Raw genomic sequence first — 19026 nt, 5'->3', positions numbered from 1 at the left:
CCACCTATTCCTTCTTAGTCCTCCTGTCCCCCAAGGTCCTGGCCCTCCTCTGGAGTTTGCTGGAAGTTCAAGGCCTCAGGGATGTAGGTCGTAAAGAAGCTCTACTCTGTTCCTTGCTTAGATCCCTTTAGAGGCTGCTTGGCCCTTGGGATAGTGAAACCAGGTAAAGCATTTCATGGTAACCCCTAACCCAATCCGCACCCTCTGTTAGAATGCGCATATATATATGTAGCTGTCCTCAGACACACCAGAAGAGGGCATCAGATCCCATTACAGATGGTTGTGAGCCATCATGTAGTTACTGGGAATTGAACTCAGGACCTCTGGAAGAGCAGTCAGTGCTCTTAACCACTGAGCCATCTCTCTAGCCCTCTGGAAGACTCTTGCCTCTCTAGACTGGATATATTCCAACTCTCTTTCTAGTCTAACAGCCAACTTCTGGTTTCATATGAGAGCCTAGCTTTATTTATTTGACTCAGAGTTTCTCTGTGTTGCTCAGGCTACCCTCAAACTCAGTACTTCTGCCCCAGGCCTTCCAAGTGCAGGGACCATAGGTGTGCACCTCCACACCTAGTTCCATAACTCTCTCCCTCTGCTGCCTCCCTCCTCCCAAAAATGTTTCTCTGTGTAGCGCTGGCTGTCCTAGAACTTGTTCTGTAGACCAGGCTGGCCCCAAAGTCAGAGATCTGCCTGCCTCTGCCTCCCGAGTGCTGGGATTAAAGGAGAGCACCACCATCGTGTGGCCCATAGCTCACTATTGAACGCATCTCTTGACTGGACAGCACTCATAGGGCAGCGATGAAGGCAGGCGTTCCTCTTTCCCAGGGTGCAGCTCTCCTTTTCTGGAAGAAATGCAATAGTCTGAACCCGCGTAGGATCTGCTGTGGAATGAAGCAGACCCTTTAGCTGCTCAGGCTATAATCAGGAGCGGCTGAAGCATCCTGTTGGCCTAAGGATGTGGACTGTTAAGAAAGTTCCTGACATGGCCCGGTCTTTGGCGCCCTCTACAGGAAAGCTTTTCCTCTTTATACTGTGCTCGGCTCCCTTTTATTCCTGCATAGTCCTGGTTCAGTTTTACTTCCTAAAGCGAGTCCAGCTTCTGGAACATTAAAAGGGAACTGTTTCAATGCTCAATTAAAACAAAATAAAAAAAATGGAACACTTCTTAAATTTATGTGTCATCCTTGCGCAGGGACCATACTACTACTACTACCTTCTCTGTGCTGTTCCAGTGTCAGGATACGTGGGGCCAAGGGGAGTGAGTACCGTTCTCTCTCTCTCTCTCTCTCTCTCTCTCTCTCTCTCTCTCTCTCTCTCTCTCTCTCTCTCTCTCTCTCTCTCTCTCTCTAAAATTTATTTAGTTTTTTTCCCAAGGTAAGTTTCTTTTTTTTTTTTTTTTTTGGTTCTTTTTTTCGGAGCTGGGGACCGAACCCAGGGCCTTGCGCTTCCTAGGTAAGCGCTCTACCACTGAGCTAAATCCCCAGTCCCCCAAGGTAAGTTTCTTTGTGGAGCCCTGGACTGTCCTGGAATTCACTTTGTAGACCAGGCTGGCCTCAAAGATCCGCCTGCCTCTCTCTCCCTCCTGAGTGCTGGGATTAAAGGCGCGCGCCACCATGGCCCAGCCACTGAGACTCTTTATGGATCCCTTCATTACATTTTGGTTGTCCTATCCTTTCTCTAAGTCAGTCTCACACCCCCTCCCTCCCTCCCTCCCTCCCTCCCTCCCTCCCTCCCTCCCTCCCTCCCTCCCTCCCTCCCTCCCTCCCTCCCTCCCTCCCTTCCCTGTTCTTAAAGCTGTGACTAAAATCTCCAGGTTGGAGAGATGGCTCAGTGGTTCTGAGAACTTGTTCTCGTACAGGAACAATCGTGTAGGTTCAATTCCCAGCATCACATGTTGCTTGCGACCATCTGTAGGCATGCAGATGGTACGCATACATATCCACCTACACAAGATAAGTGCACCTAAACATTTAGTAGTATGTGAGACCTCTCTCCTGCTTTTGTTTAAGATGGAACCCAAGAACCCAAGAACCCAACCTGCTACTTAACCTAAGATGGCTTCGAATTCTCCATCTTCCTACCTTTACTGCTCAACTGCTGGGTTTACAAGCATGGACCACTATGCCCATTCCTTTAATATGGTGCTCCAGAAATATGGTGCTCCTACACAGGACAAACCTGTAGACTCAATTACTTTTCTTAGCTCTGCCTCATACTGGCAACTCCCTGTTTACTGTAGCACAGGCAGGAACACTGGATTCACCTGAACGGAGGGGTGTGTGTGAGTGTGAATGTGTTTGTGTGTGCGAGTGTGTATATGTGTGTGTGTGTGTGTGGTGTGTGTGTATGAGTGTGTGTGGTATGTGTGTGTGGTGTGTATGTGTGTGTGGTGTGTATGTGTGTGTGAGTGTGTGTGTGGTGTGTTTGAGTGTGTATGTGTGTGAGTGTATGTGTGTGTGTGTGTGTGTGTGTGTGTGTGTGTGTGTGTGTGTGTGTATGTGAAAAGAACGGCCTCTGCAGGGTGGTGGCCACACCTTTTAAGCCCAGTACTCTAGAGGCAGAGGTAGCTCCAGAGGCTGGCCTCTGAGTTTGAGGCTAACATTGTTTACAGAGTGAGTTACAGGGACAGCTAGGGCTAAACAACAACAACAACAACAACAACAACAACAACAACAACAGTCTGTCTTGAAAATAAAATAAAGTTAGGGTCTCACATAGCTGTAGCCCAGGCTATCTAGTCTAAACCTGTTCTGTAGTGGAGAATGACCTTGAACTCCTGATTGCAGGCATCTGGCTCTTCAGTTAGTCTCCGAGACAGAGTCTCACTGTACAGAGCATTCTCCTGCCTGCAACTCACTGTGTAGACCTATGTAGACCACTCTGACCTCATTCCCCTGCTTTCCAAGTGCCAGGGTTACTATCCCGGGGTTCCAGTGATGGCCTGGAATTTTCTTTCTATTTTTAAAGATTTATTTTATGTATGTGAGTACACTGTAGCTGTCTTCAGACACACCAGAAGAGGACATCGGATCCCATTACAGAGGGTTGTGAGCCACCATGTGGTTGCTGGGATTTGAACTCAGGACCTCTGGAAAAGCAGTCAGTGCTCTTAACCACTGAGCCATCTCTCCAGCCCTGGAATATCCTAGGCAGTCCAGGCGAGGCTCAAACTTGTATTCCTCTTCTCTCTGCCTCATAGGTGCAGGCTACAGACACCTGCCACCCTGTTCAGTAACCTCTAGAAGATGGTCTCATTCCCATACAAGACCACATTTATAACTTCTCCCATCAAGGTCTGTGTGTCTGTCTTCCTGGGCTTCCTGCCTCCTGCCCACCTCCCTTTGGCAGGCACCACCCCCACGCTTCAGCATGCCTGCTGTTCTTCCCGGCCCAACCGGGCCCCCGCACCCAGAGGTACGGCTGCAGGTAGTCTTCAGCTCCCTCCTGACTTCACCCCTCTAGTTGAGATCTCACTGCTGTCTTGAGTCCCATCCCTGTGCTTGGCTTTTCTCATGGAGCCCTGGGCACGCCTTTCCTAAGAGAGGCAGCATCCAGAAGGCAGGGCCTGGAATGGGGGCCCCAGGAAACCTGGTGTGGCATTTTCCCTCCTCTCCCAGATGGGGACCCCTGAGGACAGGGTCTAATTCTCCCCCCTCTTCTTCATGTTGAGGGCTCATTGAGGACTGACCCAAGATTGTTTTTCCAATCCTTCCACCTTTCTACTGATTTCTGGGAACTTCTACCTACATCCCCATCTACACGGCTTTCTCTATAGCCTGGGTCTCAGGAGCCTCCGTGGCTTTCTGCGGGTGACCTCTGGCTCTGGTCTTCGAGATAAGCCAGGCACTTGGCATGTAGTACTAGCCTTTCCTCTGGGACTATGAGGCCCAGAATTCATACCTGGAACTCCACCTCTGACCTCACAAGGGCTGCCTCAGAACTTAGTCTCCACAATGCTACTGGCAAGAGCAGAGATGCTATTTTGGGCAGTGTGTGTAGACTTGGCTTAAGTGGCATGAGCCAAACCCCTGCCCTACTGACCTCTCCCCTAGAGGAGCACAAGGGGACTCACAGCCGCCCTGGGCAAGAGGCAGGCTCTGAGTGAGGACTTAGAGACTGCAGAGCCTCAGTTCAGTTACAGCTTGAGCCTGCCGCAGTAATGGAGGACCAGAATCAAGATTATCTGTGATACTGACAGAGGGGCTGTGAGACAAGGCTAAAAAACAGAGCAGTCACTTCAGCAGAGTGAGCAGGGCTGCAGGTAGGCTGGGACAGGGGAGCCTCCTTGGGGCAAGCCCAGCAGGGATTTTTTGGGAAAGAAAGTTCATCAGGAGTTGGAGTATGAGTCTCTGTCCTGGTCCAGTCCTATGTGGCTGTGTGACACGGACAGACCGGCTGTGACTTGGCTGTGGAGGACCCCGAACTGCTGAGTGGGGCCGAGAGTGGGAGGGTACATTGGTCCGCACCATCAGAAAGGCCACATGGAGGGCAGAGGGAAGAGCAAATCTGACAGACTGGGCAGAAGGGAGGCAGGTCAGAGATGGGTCTACTGCTGGCTTCTCCCCCAGCGTCGTCCTCAGAGGTCAGACCAGGGCACAGGGGGTTCATCTTTAAAGTTAGGGATATACATTGATGCTTCATCCAGAGAAATTTGGGTAGAGCCTGGCTGAGGGCAACTCAGGAGTCACCTTGACAGTCTGAGAGGAGGGTAGGACACAAGGTAAGTTTTAGGGAGGTGGGAGGGCTGACTTTGGCACTGCATTATTCAAAGTTGGGTAGATGGCAGACTTGGCCTTTGAGGAGCCTGCTATTAAGGTCCAGGGTCCTGGGGTAGCATGGGTAGTGGGACTAACAGGACACTTTCACAATTGCTTAAGGCACTCCCACTGTCCTCCCTCCTCCCTCTTCCCTGTTCCTTCCTCCCTCCAGCTTGCCTGGGTTTGGGATAGCACTGGCAAGGGCTCTCCTAATCTGATTGCTTCTCCCCAGAGAAACTGACGTTTAATGGGAATAGGGGGTCAAGTTCTGTGTCCCTCACTCAGCCCTAGGTTCCTCTCTGGTTCCACAGGATCTAAAACTCAGAAAAACAAGCAATGGCTCAAGCCGGGGCAGTAACCATCCCTCATACCACCAATTCTAGCCCCTATCCTTGGCCCAGAGCACTTTAGTTGCTCTCTCGTCTTGTCCCCAGCCTTCCCCTCAGGGCAGCTGCTCTCCTAGGCCCCTTCTTTCCTACCTGCCCAGTAGCCCATGGGGCCCGGCCCGCCTGTCTCTGATGTCCCACAGCACAGCTGATATCAGGTTAAGGGAAGCTCTGAAGATCAAGATGAGGATACAGGACCTGTGAGCAGGTCCTGCCTGCCCTGTGTAAATAACAACTAGCTGAACCAAATCCCTCACCTTTGACTCTTGGGTACAGCCAGAGTCTGCACTAGTCAGGGCTGGGCTCTCTTTACCTCCCTACCCTCCGCTCGGAGCCTCACTCTCCCGGCTCTCCAGCCGCTCTGTCCTCAGTTGCTTTCTGTACAGATGCTCAGACTCCCTCGGAGTTCTTCCCTTTTCCTGAAGCTCTCTCCCGATATTTACCCACATGGCTACTCCTTCACCCCCTCCACTCATTTCCAACGAGGCCACTTAGTGAGGCTTCCGGAGACTACCGTACTTCCGGTCCCACTCCTTGCGCAGCCGCAGCTGATGCGTTCCCAGTTCCCTTCCTGTGGTTTCCAGGACAATCTCTGTAGCCCTTACTGCCCCCTCAGGCAAGCATGCTTATTCCAATCCATTGCTGAGTGCCTGAGTACCTTGGTCATCCACTGTGTCCTCTCACTGGACTTAAAGACCAAGTGGCTCCTTCTGGATTGACGACGTTGCTCTCTCAGCCGTGTTTCCCTTCTTGTCTTTAGACCCACTTTATGAGACTGGATGCCAAGTGAAAATAACCTTCTCCGTATCTCCCAGCCTCTCCTTCCTGTGGTCTCAACTCAGGCAAGGACCCCTTCTCCTCAGCTCCTGCCAGAAGTCAAGGCCTTGATGTTCCCTCTCCATCATGGCTCCCGCATCTAGGCACTGATACCTTAAATACCTAGACTTTGTGTCTCTCCCCACTTCCCCAAGGCCCACCTAGCCACATCTGTCCTGTTCCTCTTCATCCTTGAGACCCAGCACCTTCCCCAAACACCAGCCCTGTACCCCCCTAACAGACATTGTTGCCCAAAACTCATTTTTCTTCATCTGACCATCAAACAGAACTTTTACTGAACAAACGTTTATCAAGTGTCAGGCTCTTTAGGCGGCTTTGGTGTCAATCTGGGTCAGAGCAAGGAATAGGTTGCTGGGTTCTTGGTTATTCAACGACCTCTGCACATCTGTGGACCTGGGACTTAGGGTACTCTGGGAAGTGAGACCCTGTCTCTCCTTCCTCCTTATTGCTGCTTCATCCATTTGCTCGCAAGCATCTCTGTGCTGGCCTAGTTGCAGAGCCCAGTGAGTTTGCCGAACCTCTCCCCGGTCCCATCGTCTGAAGAACCCATCGTTTGTTTTTCAGGCTTCTGTGCTGTTCATACAGCCCAGCATCAGATTTTACCAAACCTCATGGCAGAGTTCCCTACTCTTCCTAAACCTTGGCCTGTGGCCCCGAGCTCAGCAGAGAGACAGACACAACTGAACTCCATTTCCCACCAACCTCAGACCCCGCCCCAACACAGACTGCGCTTTCAGCTCCTGGCCTACCCACTTTGTAAATCAGCCGCATTGGTACACCCTTCCTACCTGTTCAGCCTGGGGTGGAAGGAAGAAGAGGCCTAGCTGGGTCATCTTTCACTTCCATGTTCCTATGGCCCTTGGGTGTCTCTCTCTACTGCCCTGGGCAGGAGAAGGTACACGGGGAGAGGCAACTGGGTTACCCATTAACTCAGCCATGAGTTGAAGGGCCGATGGGCAGGATGCAGACTTGAATCTCCTTTCTGTTTGTTGGCTTGGTCTGTTGCTTCAGGTCCACCCACAATTCCACAATGGCCGGTTCTGTGCTGGAGAACATACAATCAGTGCTACAGAAGACTTGGGTGCGTGAGTTCCTGGCGGAGTTCCTGAGTACCTATGTCTTGATGGTGAGTGGTTGGGTGGGTGGGGGACCGACAGAGGCAGTCCTTAGCTCATCCCCACAGTTGACCCCAGGGGTCATATCATTCCCTTCCCTGCCTCTAGCTGGGAGCCGGGGAAAGAAGAGGAAATCAGAGAGGCCTTTCTCATCATGTCTTTTTGGGACAGAAAAGGGCTCACGTAGGCCGGGATAGAGTGGAATCGGGGATTGACAGATGGGTGGTAAGAAAAACCAATACTGAGAAGACTGAGTAGCAAGGCATGATGGCTCGTGTCTACAGTGTCAGCATGTGGGAAACTAAGGCAGGGGAATTGAAGGTAATTTGAGGGCTAGCTTGCTATAAATAGCAAGTTTTAGGATAGTCAGGGTTCTGCTGTGAGGAAATGTCTCAAGCAAAACAAAACAAAACAAAACACAATGACTCAACCAACCAAACACGAAGGAGACCTGGGCTTGGTGATGCCCGCTGAGGCAGGGAGGGTAGTTGAGGGTTCGAGTCCTTTGTCTTATTGCTCCATAACAGGTTCAAGGCCAGTGCTGTGCTACATGGGAGGTGGAGGGACCTTTGAGAATTGATCTGAGGGAAATGGGTATGCAGTCACACAGGGGAATGAAGGGAAGATGGCTCAGCAGGTAAAGGTGCTCAGTGCGCAACTCTGGTGGCCACAGTCAGTCCCTGGAACTAAGGTAAAGCCAGAAGGAGAGCATTACCTCCATAACGCTGTTCTCTGACCCACACACGCAGCTCCACAGCGGCATGTGCGTGCACGCGCACGCGCACACACACACACATACACATACGCACATACACACACACTCACACACACACTCACACACACATACACACACACAGACATACACACACAAACACACACACACATACACACACACTCACAGACACACACACTCTTTAAGAAGTAGAAGTAGTAGAATGCACCGGGCATGTTTGGGTTTTAGAAGGCAGCAGTGGAGAGGAGCCAGCTATTAGGCTGTTGTTGGAGGAGGTTGGAGACTGGGGGATGATGGAGTCAGGGATGGACGAGAAGGCAGGTGCTTGAAGAACGGTAGATGCATCAAGGAGACTTTCAAGCCACAGATGAGGGTAAGCCCCAAGGGGCTGTTCTGGAGCACCGTGTCAGCGCAGGGCTCAGTGTCAGTGTCAGCGCAGGGCTCAGAGATGAAGCTAATTTGGACACAGAGGAGATACCAGTGGAGGGATCCAGGAAGTAGTTAAACAGGGGGCGCTGGTGCTCACGGGAGGCTTGGGCTGGAGTGGAAGAGGTAAAGTTCACTATGAGGGTGGTTATAAAAATTGTTCAGAATTAATGACGTGGGAGGGACTCTGGACATCGAGGCTTTTGTCCTAGCCCTGACTGTCAACAGCTGGCCGGAGCAGCTGGGTCTCTCCCTGGGTCCCAGCCTGACTTCCCAGTTTCCTAGTGTGTGGAATGCCAGTCTGAGTTCCAGGCACTCGATCTCACTGTTCAGGGTTAGAGTCTTTGTTGGCAAATGTGAACAGTAGCACCAGGCTGACAGACTTACGTGAGGAGGCCATGTATTGTACGCATGTTCGGTTGGCTCCTTGTTAATTATTATTATATTTTAAGGTTTTATTTTTAATTTTACAAATGTGTGTGGGTGTTTGTAATGCCAGTGCAGGTGTCTTTGGAGGTCAGAAGAAGAGAGGGTCGGATCTCTTGTGAGCTGTCTCATGTGGGTGCTGGGAATTGAACCTGGGACCTCCGGAAGAGCAGCCAGTCAGTGTTCTTAAGTTCTGAGACACATTTCCAGCCTCCAGCCTGTGTTTTGTTTTGTTTTGTTTGAGATAGAGTTTCACTGTATAGGCGTGGCTGTCCTGGAACTCACTCTGTAGACCAGGCTGGCCTCAGATTCATAGACCTCTGCCTCCTAAGTGCTGGGATCAAAGGCATCTGGCTGGTTTTTTATTTATACGAGCACACCATAACTGTCTTCAGACACACACCAGAAGAGTGCATCAGATCCCATTACAGATGGTTGTGAGCCACCATGTGGTTTCTGGGAATTGAACTCAGGACCTCTGGAAGAGCAGTCAGTGCTCTAAACTGCTGAGCCATCTCTCTAGCCCCTTCCTGGCTGTTTTTTTTTTTTTAAAATTAAGATAATTTTTAAAATTTGTGTGTGCACACATGTGTGCCTGCATGCATGAATTTGTACGTGTGTGTGTGTGCACCTGTGTGCTCGTGTGTGTGTGTGTGTGTGCGTGTATACATGTGCACATGCATGCTGCTGGGGTCCTTATTATTTTGACAGGCACCGGAGCTGTTCTTCCTCTCTCCCTCCCTGCCCTCCATCCTTAGCTTCTTGGCTCCTGAGCTGTGAGGAGGACAGCCTGATTCTCCTCAACTCAGAGCAAAGTCATTCATTTATGACGAGACATTCCAGTCCTGTGAGGGCTGTTAAACCTTGGAATGTAGGAAGCTGCAGGGTGCAGGAACTGCGCACAGGGTGAGACGCTGCCTCCACCGGCTTTTTAATTTTCGGGCGGTGCTGGGGATCAAACCAGAGTCTTATGCGTGTGCAGCTGGCTAGTGCTCCAGCACTGTCTCCAGTTACACCCTAAGTCTTTGCTTTCGGAGGTTTTAATTATTTTGTTTTCTTTGTGAGCGTACAAGCTTACTACAGTGTGAGTTGGAAGGCCAGAGGACAGCTCACAGGAGTGGGTTCTGTCCCCGTCCCCTACGTGGATCTGGGGGATTGAACTCCAGTTGCCAGGATTGGCAGCAAGTGACTTTATCTGCTAAGTCATGTTGCCAGGTTCGTTCGTTATTTCTTTCTTTCTTTCTTTCTTTCTTTCTTTCTTTCTTTCTTTCTTTCTTCCTTCCTTCCTTCCTTCCTTCCTTCCTTCCTTCTTTCTTCTCTCTGTAACTCAGAGAGATCTGCCTGCCTCCATCTCCTTAGTGCTGAGATTAAAGGTATGTGCCACCACACCCAGCATTTCTTTCTTTCTTTATATCTATCTTATCTAATCTATCTATCTATCTATCTATCTATCCATCCATCCATCTTCTATCCGTCCATCCATCCTCCATCCACCCACCCACCTATCTGTCCATCTCTCTGTCTGTCCGTCCATCCATCCATCCATCCATCCATCCATCCATCCATCCATCCATCTATCTAAAGCAGGATGTTTCTACGCAGCCTTGATTAACTTCAGTTTTGAACTCCTTCTGTCCCAGCCTCTTCGGTGCCAGGATTAAGGTGTGTGCCACCACATTAGGCTTCCTTTCTTTTATTTTGATTATTATTGAGCAACTGCTGCACACCAAGCACTACCACCTTCCCAGATCTTTACAACGGCCTGTAAAGTAGGTAGGAAATTATTATTAATTTAGTCAGGGTCTCTATATAGCCCGGGCTGTCCTGAAACTCTCTTTGTAGACTAGGCTGCCTTGAACTCACAGAGGTCCACCTGCCTCTGCCTCCTGCATGCGGTGCTTACGGGTGTGTGATGGCGCCTGGCCTGAGATAGGTACACCCCCATTTTACAGATGGGGAAATGATGGGTTCTATGAGACTAAATCACCTGTCCAAACCTAGATGGAATTTGGGCCAGGCCAGTGTGCTTGACCCTCCGTGCCTTTGTCCCTCGGCTTAGAAATGGCAGGCTTGCTAAGATCCTCCAGCTCGGGGAAGGCCACTTGCTTCGGTCTCTGGGTAGCCCCAGAACACCTGGGCCTCAGGTGTCGTCTTAGAGTGGGAGCATCAGCCTTGCAAAGCTCATTCTCTATGAGGGTTTAGAAGCAGCGGCTGTGGAAAGAACTCGGTGAGGCTGGACTTCCGTGGGACAGTGCGTTGTTATTTTCAGTTTCCAGTCCTGTGCCAAGACGTGGGGGCTTTTGTGGTTGTAGGAAGCTCAGGGAATCATCACTAGGGTAAAGGTTCTGCTCAAAAAAGGCTACTGTGACCTTGGGCCCTACTTCAGGCAGCTGGGACGAGGTCGGTTTCCTGGCCGCGGCTGGGGCTGTGGTGGGCGGGGCTACATTCACTGACTAGGGAGAGGAGGGGCTGGAGCCACCAGGCCCCTGGAGACCCGGCTGCGCGAGTGAGCCACAGGGCAAGGCTTGCAAACTCAGATGCCACAGTCGGAGGGAACGGTGTGAAGGGCTTTGGCCCCTGTCTGTATAAGGGTGTCGCTGCATCTGGCCCAGCTGTCAGTTGTCATGGAGAGTGGAACAAAGGCCAGTGTTCCCAGACTGCTCTCATTTTTCAAGAGCAGCTGAAACTTCCAAAATCAACTATCCCAACACAACCTGAGCGTTGGGTGGGTCAGGCGGCAGGCATTGCCGGTCTGCAGACCCAGCAGCAGGACCACATCGGGTGAAGCCTGGCCACACGTTCATCACCTTTAACAAATGACTTTGAGGCCAGGTACGGTGGCACATGCATGTAATCCCTGAACTCCAGAAGCTGAGGCAGGAGGACTTGTGTCAATGACTTTGACTTGAGTGGGATAGAAGTTGGACCTAAAGCCCCTCCATGTTTTCCCAGCCCTGTCGCTTCCCGTCGGCCTGGCCTCATTCCACACCCATCAGTTCTTATCTTCTCAGGATGCGTTTTTCTCCCGGATTGCAAGCCAGGCTCCTCCGGGCTCTGCTGCACCTGCCCTGGGCTCCTGCAGTGAGCTCTGTTCAACCGCCTTTCTCTGCCTCCACAGCTGTTTCCCTCTTTCCCCCTAAGGTTTGCTTGTTATTGATATTTAAGTGTGTGTGTGTGTGTGTGTGTGTGTGTGTGTGTGTGTGTGTGTGTGTGTACACCAGTGTGTGTGTGCTTGTGAGTTCAGGTGCCCATGGAGGCCAGAGGCATTAGATACCATGGAGATGGGGGACACAGGTCCTCTCTGCCTTTAGCCACAAGCCTTCTCTCCCGTCCTTTTTTTTTTTTTTTTAAGATTTATTTATTTTTATGTAAATACACTGTTGCTCTCTTCAGACACACCAGAAGAAGGCATCGGATCCCATTACAATGGTTGTGAGCCACCATGTGATGCTGGGAATTGAACTCAGGACCTCTGGAAGAGCAGTCAGTGCTCTTAACCTCTGAGCCATCTCTCCAGCCCGGTCCTCTCTTTTTTTTTTTTTTTTTGGATATGGTCTCACCGTGTAGTCCAGGTTAGCCTCCAGTGTGGAATTACAGGTATGTGCTACCACATTGGCTGGCTTGTTTGTTTTTTTTTTGCCATTTTTCACATGTGGTGTGTGCGTGCATGCGGAGGCCCAAGATTAATGTTGAGACTCATCAGACTTCCATCTTCCCCATTCAGACAGGGTCTCTCAACCACACCTACATCTTGCTGATGCAGCCCATCTTTCTGGCCAGATCGCACTAGGGATACTCCCTGTCTTTGCTTTTCTGAGGTTGACATTACTGGGGGGCTAACATACCCTTCAGCAGTTAAGTGGGTTTCGGTGGATTTGAACTCAGATCCTCACACTTGGCCTGGGACATGTTTTAAATGCTGAGCCGTCTCCTTAGCTGCCTCCCCTCCTTTTTAGAGACAAGGTCTTGCCTCATTTATAACCCTGGCCCCTGGTTGGCCTGGAATATGCTATGTGGAGCACAGTGCCTCGATCTGAGTGCGGACCCCTCTGCCTCTGGACTGCTGGGATCACAGTGTGCATTGCCCTGCTAGACCTGGTTCTTCCCAACTCTGCCCCGTCCCTGAAAACTGAGCTCCTGCTCACCAGAGAAAATTATCATGGGGGCTCCCTGCAGCTCCTCACTTTCCTACCTGTTACCTGTTCATGTACCTGACCGTCTCCCTCAGCTAGAGCAGATGCTCTCCCTCCAGTCACCCACACCTACTCTCCCAGGCACTCTCTTTAACATATATACATATATAATACATACATATATGTATATGTATGTGTATGTATGTGTGTATATATGTATATGTATATATGTGTGTGTATGTATATATGTGTGTGTATCTCTCTCTCTCTCTCTCTCTCTCTCTCTCTCTCTGCCTATTAGCCTACCAAAGTGTCTCCACCCAAAACAACACAAGACAGCCTCAAACGTGGCAGCCATCTATACAAGTTCCTTCCAGTTCCTTTTATCTGGCGGGGCTGTGCTCAGTGGCAGAAGCACTTTCTGTTATGAACGAGGGCCTGGATTCCACCCTTAGTACCTCAGACAAGAAGAATCCAACAACACTGACCCTCAAAAATCATCTTTGCTGGACACAGTGATGTGTGTCTGAGGAAGATAGAGAAGAAGAACTTAGGCCCTGAAGCTATCCTGGGCAATGTAGTGAGACCTTGTGTCCAAAAACCGAAATGAAACCAAAAAATATCCATCTTTTCCTTACTACCATTTGCCTCTCAATCTCTTGGACTCAACCACTGCCCCCAGGGACGGACCACACAGCACTCAATACGTGTGACTTTTGGAATGTCACGCCCAAAGGAATGCTATTTGGACCTTTATACATATGAGTCAGGCTGCCAAGCAGAGCTGACCATGCCCTTCTTGGGATCCAACTCTCCCCGGTGTTTATGAAGTATTTTGATTTTTTTTTCACCAGGGTGTCTCTGTGTAGCCCTGGCTGTCTGGGAACTCACTCTGTAGACCAGGTTGGTCTTGAACTCAGAGATCTGCCTGCCTCTGCCTCCTGAGTGCTGGGATTAAAGGTGTGCGCCACCATTGCCCAGCTGTGTTCATGACAGTCTTTCATTTTGAGATATGCTCCAGCTAGATTTCTGACACCCACCATGAGTCCCACACAGGCTCAGCCCCGTGCCCTCCCATGGCGTCCTCATCCCCCGATGGAACTGGTCCTAGCTCTCCTATCCTCAATTCCTTCCTCTTTTTTCTATCACAAACAAAGCTGTACAAGGGAAATGCTGAGTCAGAAATGTATTTAATATTTTGTCATCGCCACATTAAAAAGGTAAAAGGCGCAGGTGAGGCCATTTTGAATCACTACCGTATCTAACCCATATATTCCAAACTTTGTGTCAACCTGTTGTCAGTGGAAAACTACTAAAGTTTTCTGATTCCAAGTCTGCGAAGTCCGGTGCATGCTTTACACCATGGTAGATCCAGTTTGTCGGAGCCACAGGCAAGCACGTAACAGCCACACCTGGTCGGTGCCTGCCATGTCAGAGGACACAAATCTAGACTCCGATCTCCAGCAGTGTGACCCTTAGGGATCTAGTCACAACACATAGACAGAACACATGTGCATTGTGAAGGAAGTACTTTCTGGGTGTGACGATTTCTTTCTTTTTAAAAGTTTATTGTGCGTTATTTATCCTAGTGTGTGTTTATCTATACATGTACACTTATGTGTAGGCACATGGGTGCCACATCGTGCCCGTGGGAGTCACAACCGTCTGTAACGGGATCCAATGCCCATTTCTGGTGCGTCTGAAGACAGAGACGGTGTACTCACACACATAAAATAAATAAGTTTTAAAAAGTTTATCACATGCTGTTTATTTTAGTGTGTGTTTGCATGTGCATTTACGTGTGGACACGTGTGTGTGCCATATCACGCCTGTGGAAGTCGGAAAATGACTTTTGGAAGTTGGTTTCCCCCTTCTATTGTGTAGGTTCTGGGATCAAACTCATGGGGTCTGGCTCGGTGTTGAACACCTTCTCCTGTTGAGCCATGTCTTTGGTCCCTTGAATGTTTTATGACGTAGTACCAGTTACTGCAGGCAGAGGGGATAGCATTCCTAAGCACACACAAGACATTCACATTAGCAAGGACGGCCGTAGATGGCTTCTTAGACTCATGCCTGACTCGTTGCGTCTCACGTCACGTGACCGTGAGTAAGCCATTTCTAAGCTTCAGGTAGCCCACCTGTGGGACAGGGCAAACAATGGCTCTTTCACTTGGACCTTTAGAATCTCCTTAGGCAAGCCTGTAGTGTGAGAGTCTGGGAATGGGGAAGCCTTGCTCCCACCCCGCACTTCAGGTGGATCTGGATTGGGTCATAGACTCTGGCTCTGCCATCCCAGACCCGGATCTCTCTTATCCCCACCACTCGCTGTCCCCGATGCAGATCTGAGAGGCCTTACTAGGGGGGCCAAGGAGGACAGTTTATAGGAAAAGGCTCTGGAGAGGGAAGGCAAAGCAAGGTCTTTATGAGTGACATCGGGGAGGCCCAGGGACGAGGGTATTGGGGATGGGTGGTGAGGAGGAGGAGAAACCGAGTTTTGAGTATTCTTCTGATAGCGGATGTTGGGCAGGCCCCTAACTCAGACGCTCTCCCTCACAGGTGTTTGGCCTTGGTTCCGTGGCTCATATGGTTCTAGGAGAAAGGCTTGGCAGCTATCTTGGTGTCAACTTGGGTTTTGGTTTCGGAGTGACCATGGGAATACATGTGGCAGGCGGCATCTCTGGTGAGTGAGCCCATATCTGGTCTTACAGGTAAGGCCAAATCTCCCCCAGTGGATTGCTTCTGCCTCCTTCAGTCCCTTCCCTGGTATGGTTGGAGAGTAGTCACCTTTAGGTGACTCAGAGGGAGGAGAACCTCTGTGACACCTTGGCCCCTGCCCATGTCTTCCCCAGACTCTTCATGGACCTTTTGACTCACCATCTTTACTAGCTGGGTTATCTTAGGCAAAAGATTAAGCTTCTCTTTCTGCACTTGTCTTAAGGTAGAAATGGAGGTGAAGAGGCTGTGTGTGGTCTTTTAAGGGTTAAAGGAGGAGTTCTTGTCAGAGAGGACACTCCAGAGATTCCTATTCACTGTTGCAATTGCTGTCATTTTGTTGCTTGTTTCTTTTATCCCTTACCGCACCCACAGGAGCCCACATGAACGCCGCGGTGACTTTCACTAACTGTGCACTAGGCCGAATGGCCTGGAAGAAGTTCCCTATATATGTGCTGGGTCAGTTCCTGGGTTCCTTCTTAGCTGCAGCTACCACCTACTTAATTTTCTATGGTGAGCATTCTTCCTGGATTGTCTACCTCCAGCCTCTTTTCCTGAAGCATAGCCAGGATTCCATCTTGGTATCCTGTTCTGGAATTAAAAAAACCCCAAACAAACAGACAAACAAGCACCGCCCTCCCCCTAAAAAAAACCCCAAACCCTAGCAGAGCAAAGCCGTTGAAATATTTCCAGCCACGTATTCTACAACTCCCTTTCTGGGATCCCAGTGGGGATTAGCTCAATCTTTGTCTTTGTCTCCACAGGTGCCATTAACCACTATGCAGGTGGAGAACTGTTGGTGACAGGTCCCAAATCCACTGCAAACATTTTTGCCACCTATCTTCCTGAACACATGACGCTGTGGCGGGGCTTCGTGGATGAGGTCAGTGACCAGGGTATTCCCACCTCAAGTCCCAGGTTACTGACCAGGGTGTTCCCACCTCAAGTCCCAGGTCAGTGACCAGGGTATTCCCACCTCGAGTCCCAGGTCGGTGACCAGGGTATTCCCACCTCGAGTCCCAGACTACTGACCAGGGTATTCACACCTCAAGTTCCAGGTCAGTGACCAGGGTATTCCCACCTCAAGTCCCAAGTTGGTGACCAGGGTATTCCCACCTCGAGTTCCAGGTTGGTGACCAGGGTATTCCCACCTCGAGTTCCAGGTCAGTGACCAGGGTATTCCCACCTCAAGTCCCAGGTCGGTGACCAGGGTATTCCCACCTCAAGTCCCAGACTACTGACCAGGGTATTCCCACCTCAAGTCCCAGGTCGGTGACCAGGGTATTCCCACCTCAAGTCCCAGACTACTGACCAGGGTATTCACACCTCAAGTCCCAGGCTACTGACCAGGGTGTTCCCACCTCGAGTCCGGCATGAGAAAGAGAGAAGAATTCTGCATGGGGTGGTACCAAGGCATATCTTTGCTGCTGCAGATCTGGGGTCCTGCTGAGCACCTGTGACTTGTCCCCACTGGGTTACTATGGCATTTACTCCCCAGGTATTTGTGACTGGGATGCTCCAGCTGTGTATCTTCGCCATCACGGACAAGTTGAACAGTCCAGCACTTCAAGGGACCGAGCCCCTCATGATAGGCATCCTTGTTTGCGTTCTTGGGGTGTCCCTAGGCATGAACACAGGATATGCAATCAACCCATCCCGTGACCTGCCTCCCCGGTTCTTCACTTTCATTGCTGGCTGGGGCAAGAAAGTGTTCAGGTACAACCCTTGCCAGACTCCATTCCTGTCAGCTTTCTGGGGGTCCCCACCTGCAGGGTGCACAGAAGAGTCTTATGAAGTCTCCAGATGGTCTGGGAGGAGGAGGGGCCCAAAGATCTTCAGATGCAGATTCTGATATTGGACCGTCAACTCTGTTCCTGGATCCGGCTAAGGAAGAGAGTCCCTTAGCGTAGATGGTCTCCCTAAGTTGGTCTGAGCTGGGTAAGAGTGGCATCTCCGGGCATCGGTGTCCTCAGCAGGTCTCCTTCTTTTTGCCTGCAGTGCCGGGAACAACTGGTGGTGGGTGCCGGTGGTGGCACCCCTTCTGGGTGCCTACTTAGGTGGCATTGTATACCTGGGCTTAATTCACGCCGGCATACCACCACAGGGTTCTTAGAGATTGGAGAATTGTACAACAGGAGACCAGAAGACGACAGCATCGTCCAACGATCCCCTCACCCCATCTCTTCTCCTCCAACTTCTGCGAAACCTACCCTACCCATAAGTGGTTCTGTGCCTCTAGCTTCTAGAGTACTTCTTAGTAGAGCTTGTCTGTGACCACAACCCTTCTGCAATAAAGCACACCTCATACCAGTGGCCCCCACTCCTTGGGACCTCCTGCAGCCGGACGTACTCCTAGGTCCTTCTCGGGGGGCTCCTGAGTTATTCCAGCCTGGTACTTGTGGAGAGCAGGCTGGCCTTGAACTTGTGGCGTCTTCCTGCCTCTTTCCCCTGGGTGTTGGGGATGCAGGCATTTGCCACCCTGCCTGGCATGTTGCAGGGTTATTGTGGGCTCTTAATACTAGAGCATAGGGTCAAAAGAGTCCATCTCTTTCCAGCTCTGGGAGGTGGGTGCTGAGGGGATGTCTACTTTGGGGGCTCAGGGTGAGTAATAAAAGGGCATCAGACAGGCTGGGGGTCTTTTCATGCATCAGTGTGTGTTGGGGGAACAGTGAGAAAGAGACCAGTGGTAGCTGGTGGGGGACCAGATTTGGGGAATCTGTGACGGTTTCTGGGATGGAAATACAGGATCTCCTGGCTTCTCTCTTCCTCTAGTTCTGAGCCAGAGAAGGCAAGGCCAAGAGTTTACATCAGAATTTCTCCACCTTTTGTTTGTTTGTTTGTTTTTGTTTTTTGTTTTTGTTTTTGTTTTTGTTTTTGTTCTTGTTTTTGTTAATGCCTTCCTCAGGTCTCCACCCCTGTTTCCCTTAAAACAAGGTATTATGTAGCCGAGGCCAGCCTTGACCGGAACTCTGTATACCCAAGTCTAGCCATGAACTCTTGACCCTCTGGCCTCCACCTCCTGAGTTCTGGGAATATGGGCGTGTAACGCTATTCCCAGTTTATATGTGGTGCTGGGGTTCGAACCTAGGGCCCTGTGCATGCTAGGAGATATCTATAACTAATTTAAATCCACAGCTCCCCAGTTCTAATTCTTTTTCTTCATTAAACATTTTAATACCACATGTATACTGTGTGTCTGTGTCTTTCATCTGTGGACATGTGTGTGTATACATGTGTGGGATGATGTCACAGGTGAGGCAGGTACTGTATGGATATATTTCTTTTTTTTTTTTTTTCTTTTTTTCGGAGCTGGGGACCGAACCCAGGGCCTTGCCTTTGCTAGGCAAGCGCTCTACCACTGAGCTAAATCCCCAACCCCGATATTTTTCTTTTCCTTCCTTATCTTCCTCCTATTTCTCCTCTTCCTCTGATAGGCTCTCACCATTACTCTGGCTGACCTGGAACTCTGCCATGTAGATCAGGGTAGCCTGAAATCCACAT

The 19026-nt window shown here is 50.4% G+C and overlaps 1 protein-coding gene and 1 pseudogene across 9 annotated transcripts; one reads left to right on the top strand and one right to left on the bottom strand.

The window, feature by feature from the left end:
* Positions 1-1147: 1147 nt before the first annotated feature.
* On the bottom strand, positions 1148-1266 carry LOC120103220 (U6 spliceosomal RNA; annotated as a pseudogene).
* Positions 1267-4133: 2867 nt separating this feature from the next.
* Aqp7 (aquaporin 7) lies at positions 4134-18708 on the top strand. 9 transcript variants are annotated; one of them, NM_001429390.1, is given in 9 exon segments: positions 5705-5759; positions 5904-5985; positions 6545-6875; positions 6992-7106; positions 15370-15493; positions 15901-16038; positions 16290-16408; positions 17024-17241; positions 17524-18708. In NM_001429390.1, coding segments are annotated over 6 exon segments (810 nt in total). In that variant the 5' UTR covers positions 5705-5759; positions 5904-5985; positions 6545-6875; positions 6992-7010; the 3' UTR covers positions 17639-18708.
* The last annotated feature ends 318 nt before the right edge of the window (positions 18709-19026 follow it).

Source organism: Rattus norvegicus, chromosome 5 (assembly GCF_021556685.1).
Source record: "Rattus norvegicus strain SHRSP/BbbUtx chromosome 5, alternate assembly SHRSP_T2T, whole genome shotgun sequence".
Lineage (NCBI taxonomy): Eukaryota > Metazoa > Chordata > Mammalia > Rodentia > Muridae > Rattus > Rattus norvegicus.
Note: the sequence above shows the minus strand (reverse complement) of the source record. Positions and strands in the feature narration are given on the sequence as shown.

Bases quoted from the DNA above. Each gene is read 5' to 3' on its own strand.
- Aqp7 (XM_087660606.1), top strand. From the start codon at position 7,011: ATGGCCGGTTCTGTGCTGGAGAACATACAATCAGTGCTACAGAAGACT. The intron at 7,107-15,369 runs GTGAGTGGTTGG...TCTCCCTCACAG, and splicing joins TGAGTACCTATGTCTTGATG to GTGTTTGGCCTTGGTTCCGT. The intron at 16,039-16,289 runs GTGAGCATTCTT...TTGTCTCCACAG, and splicing joins CACCTACTTAATTTTCTATG to GTGCCATTAACCACTATGCA.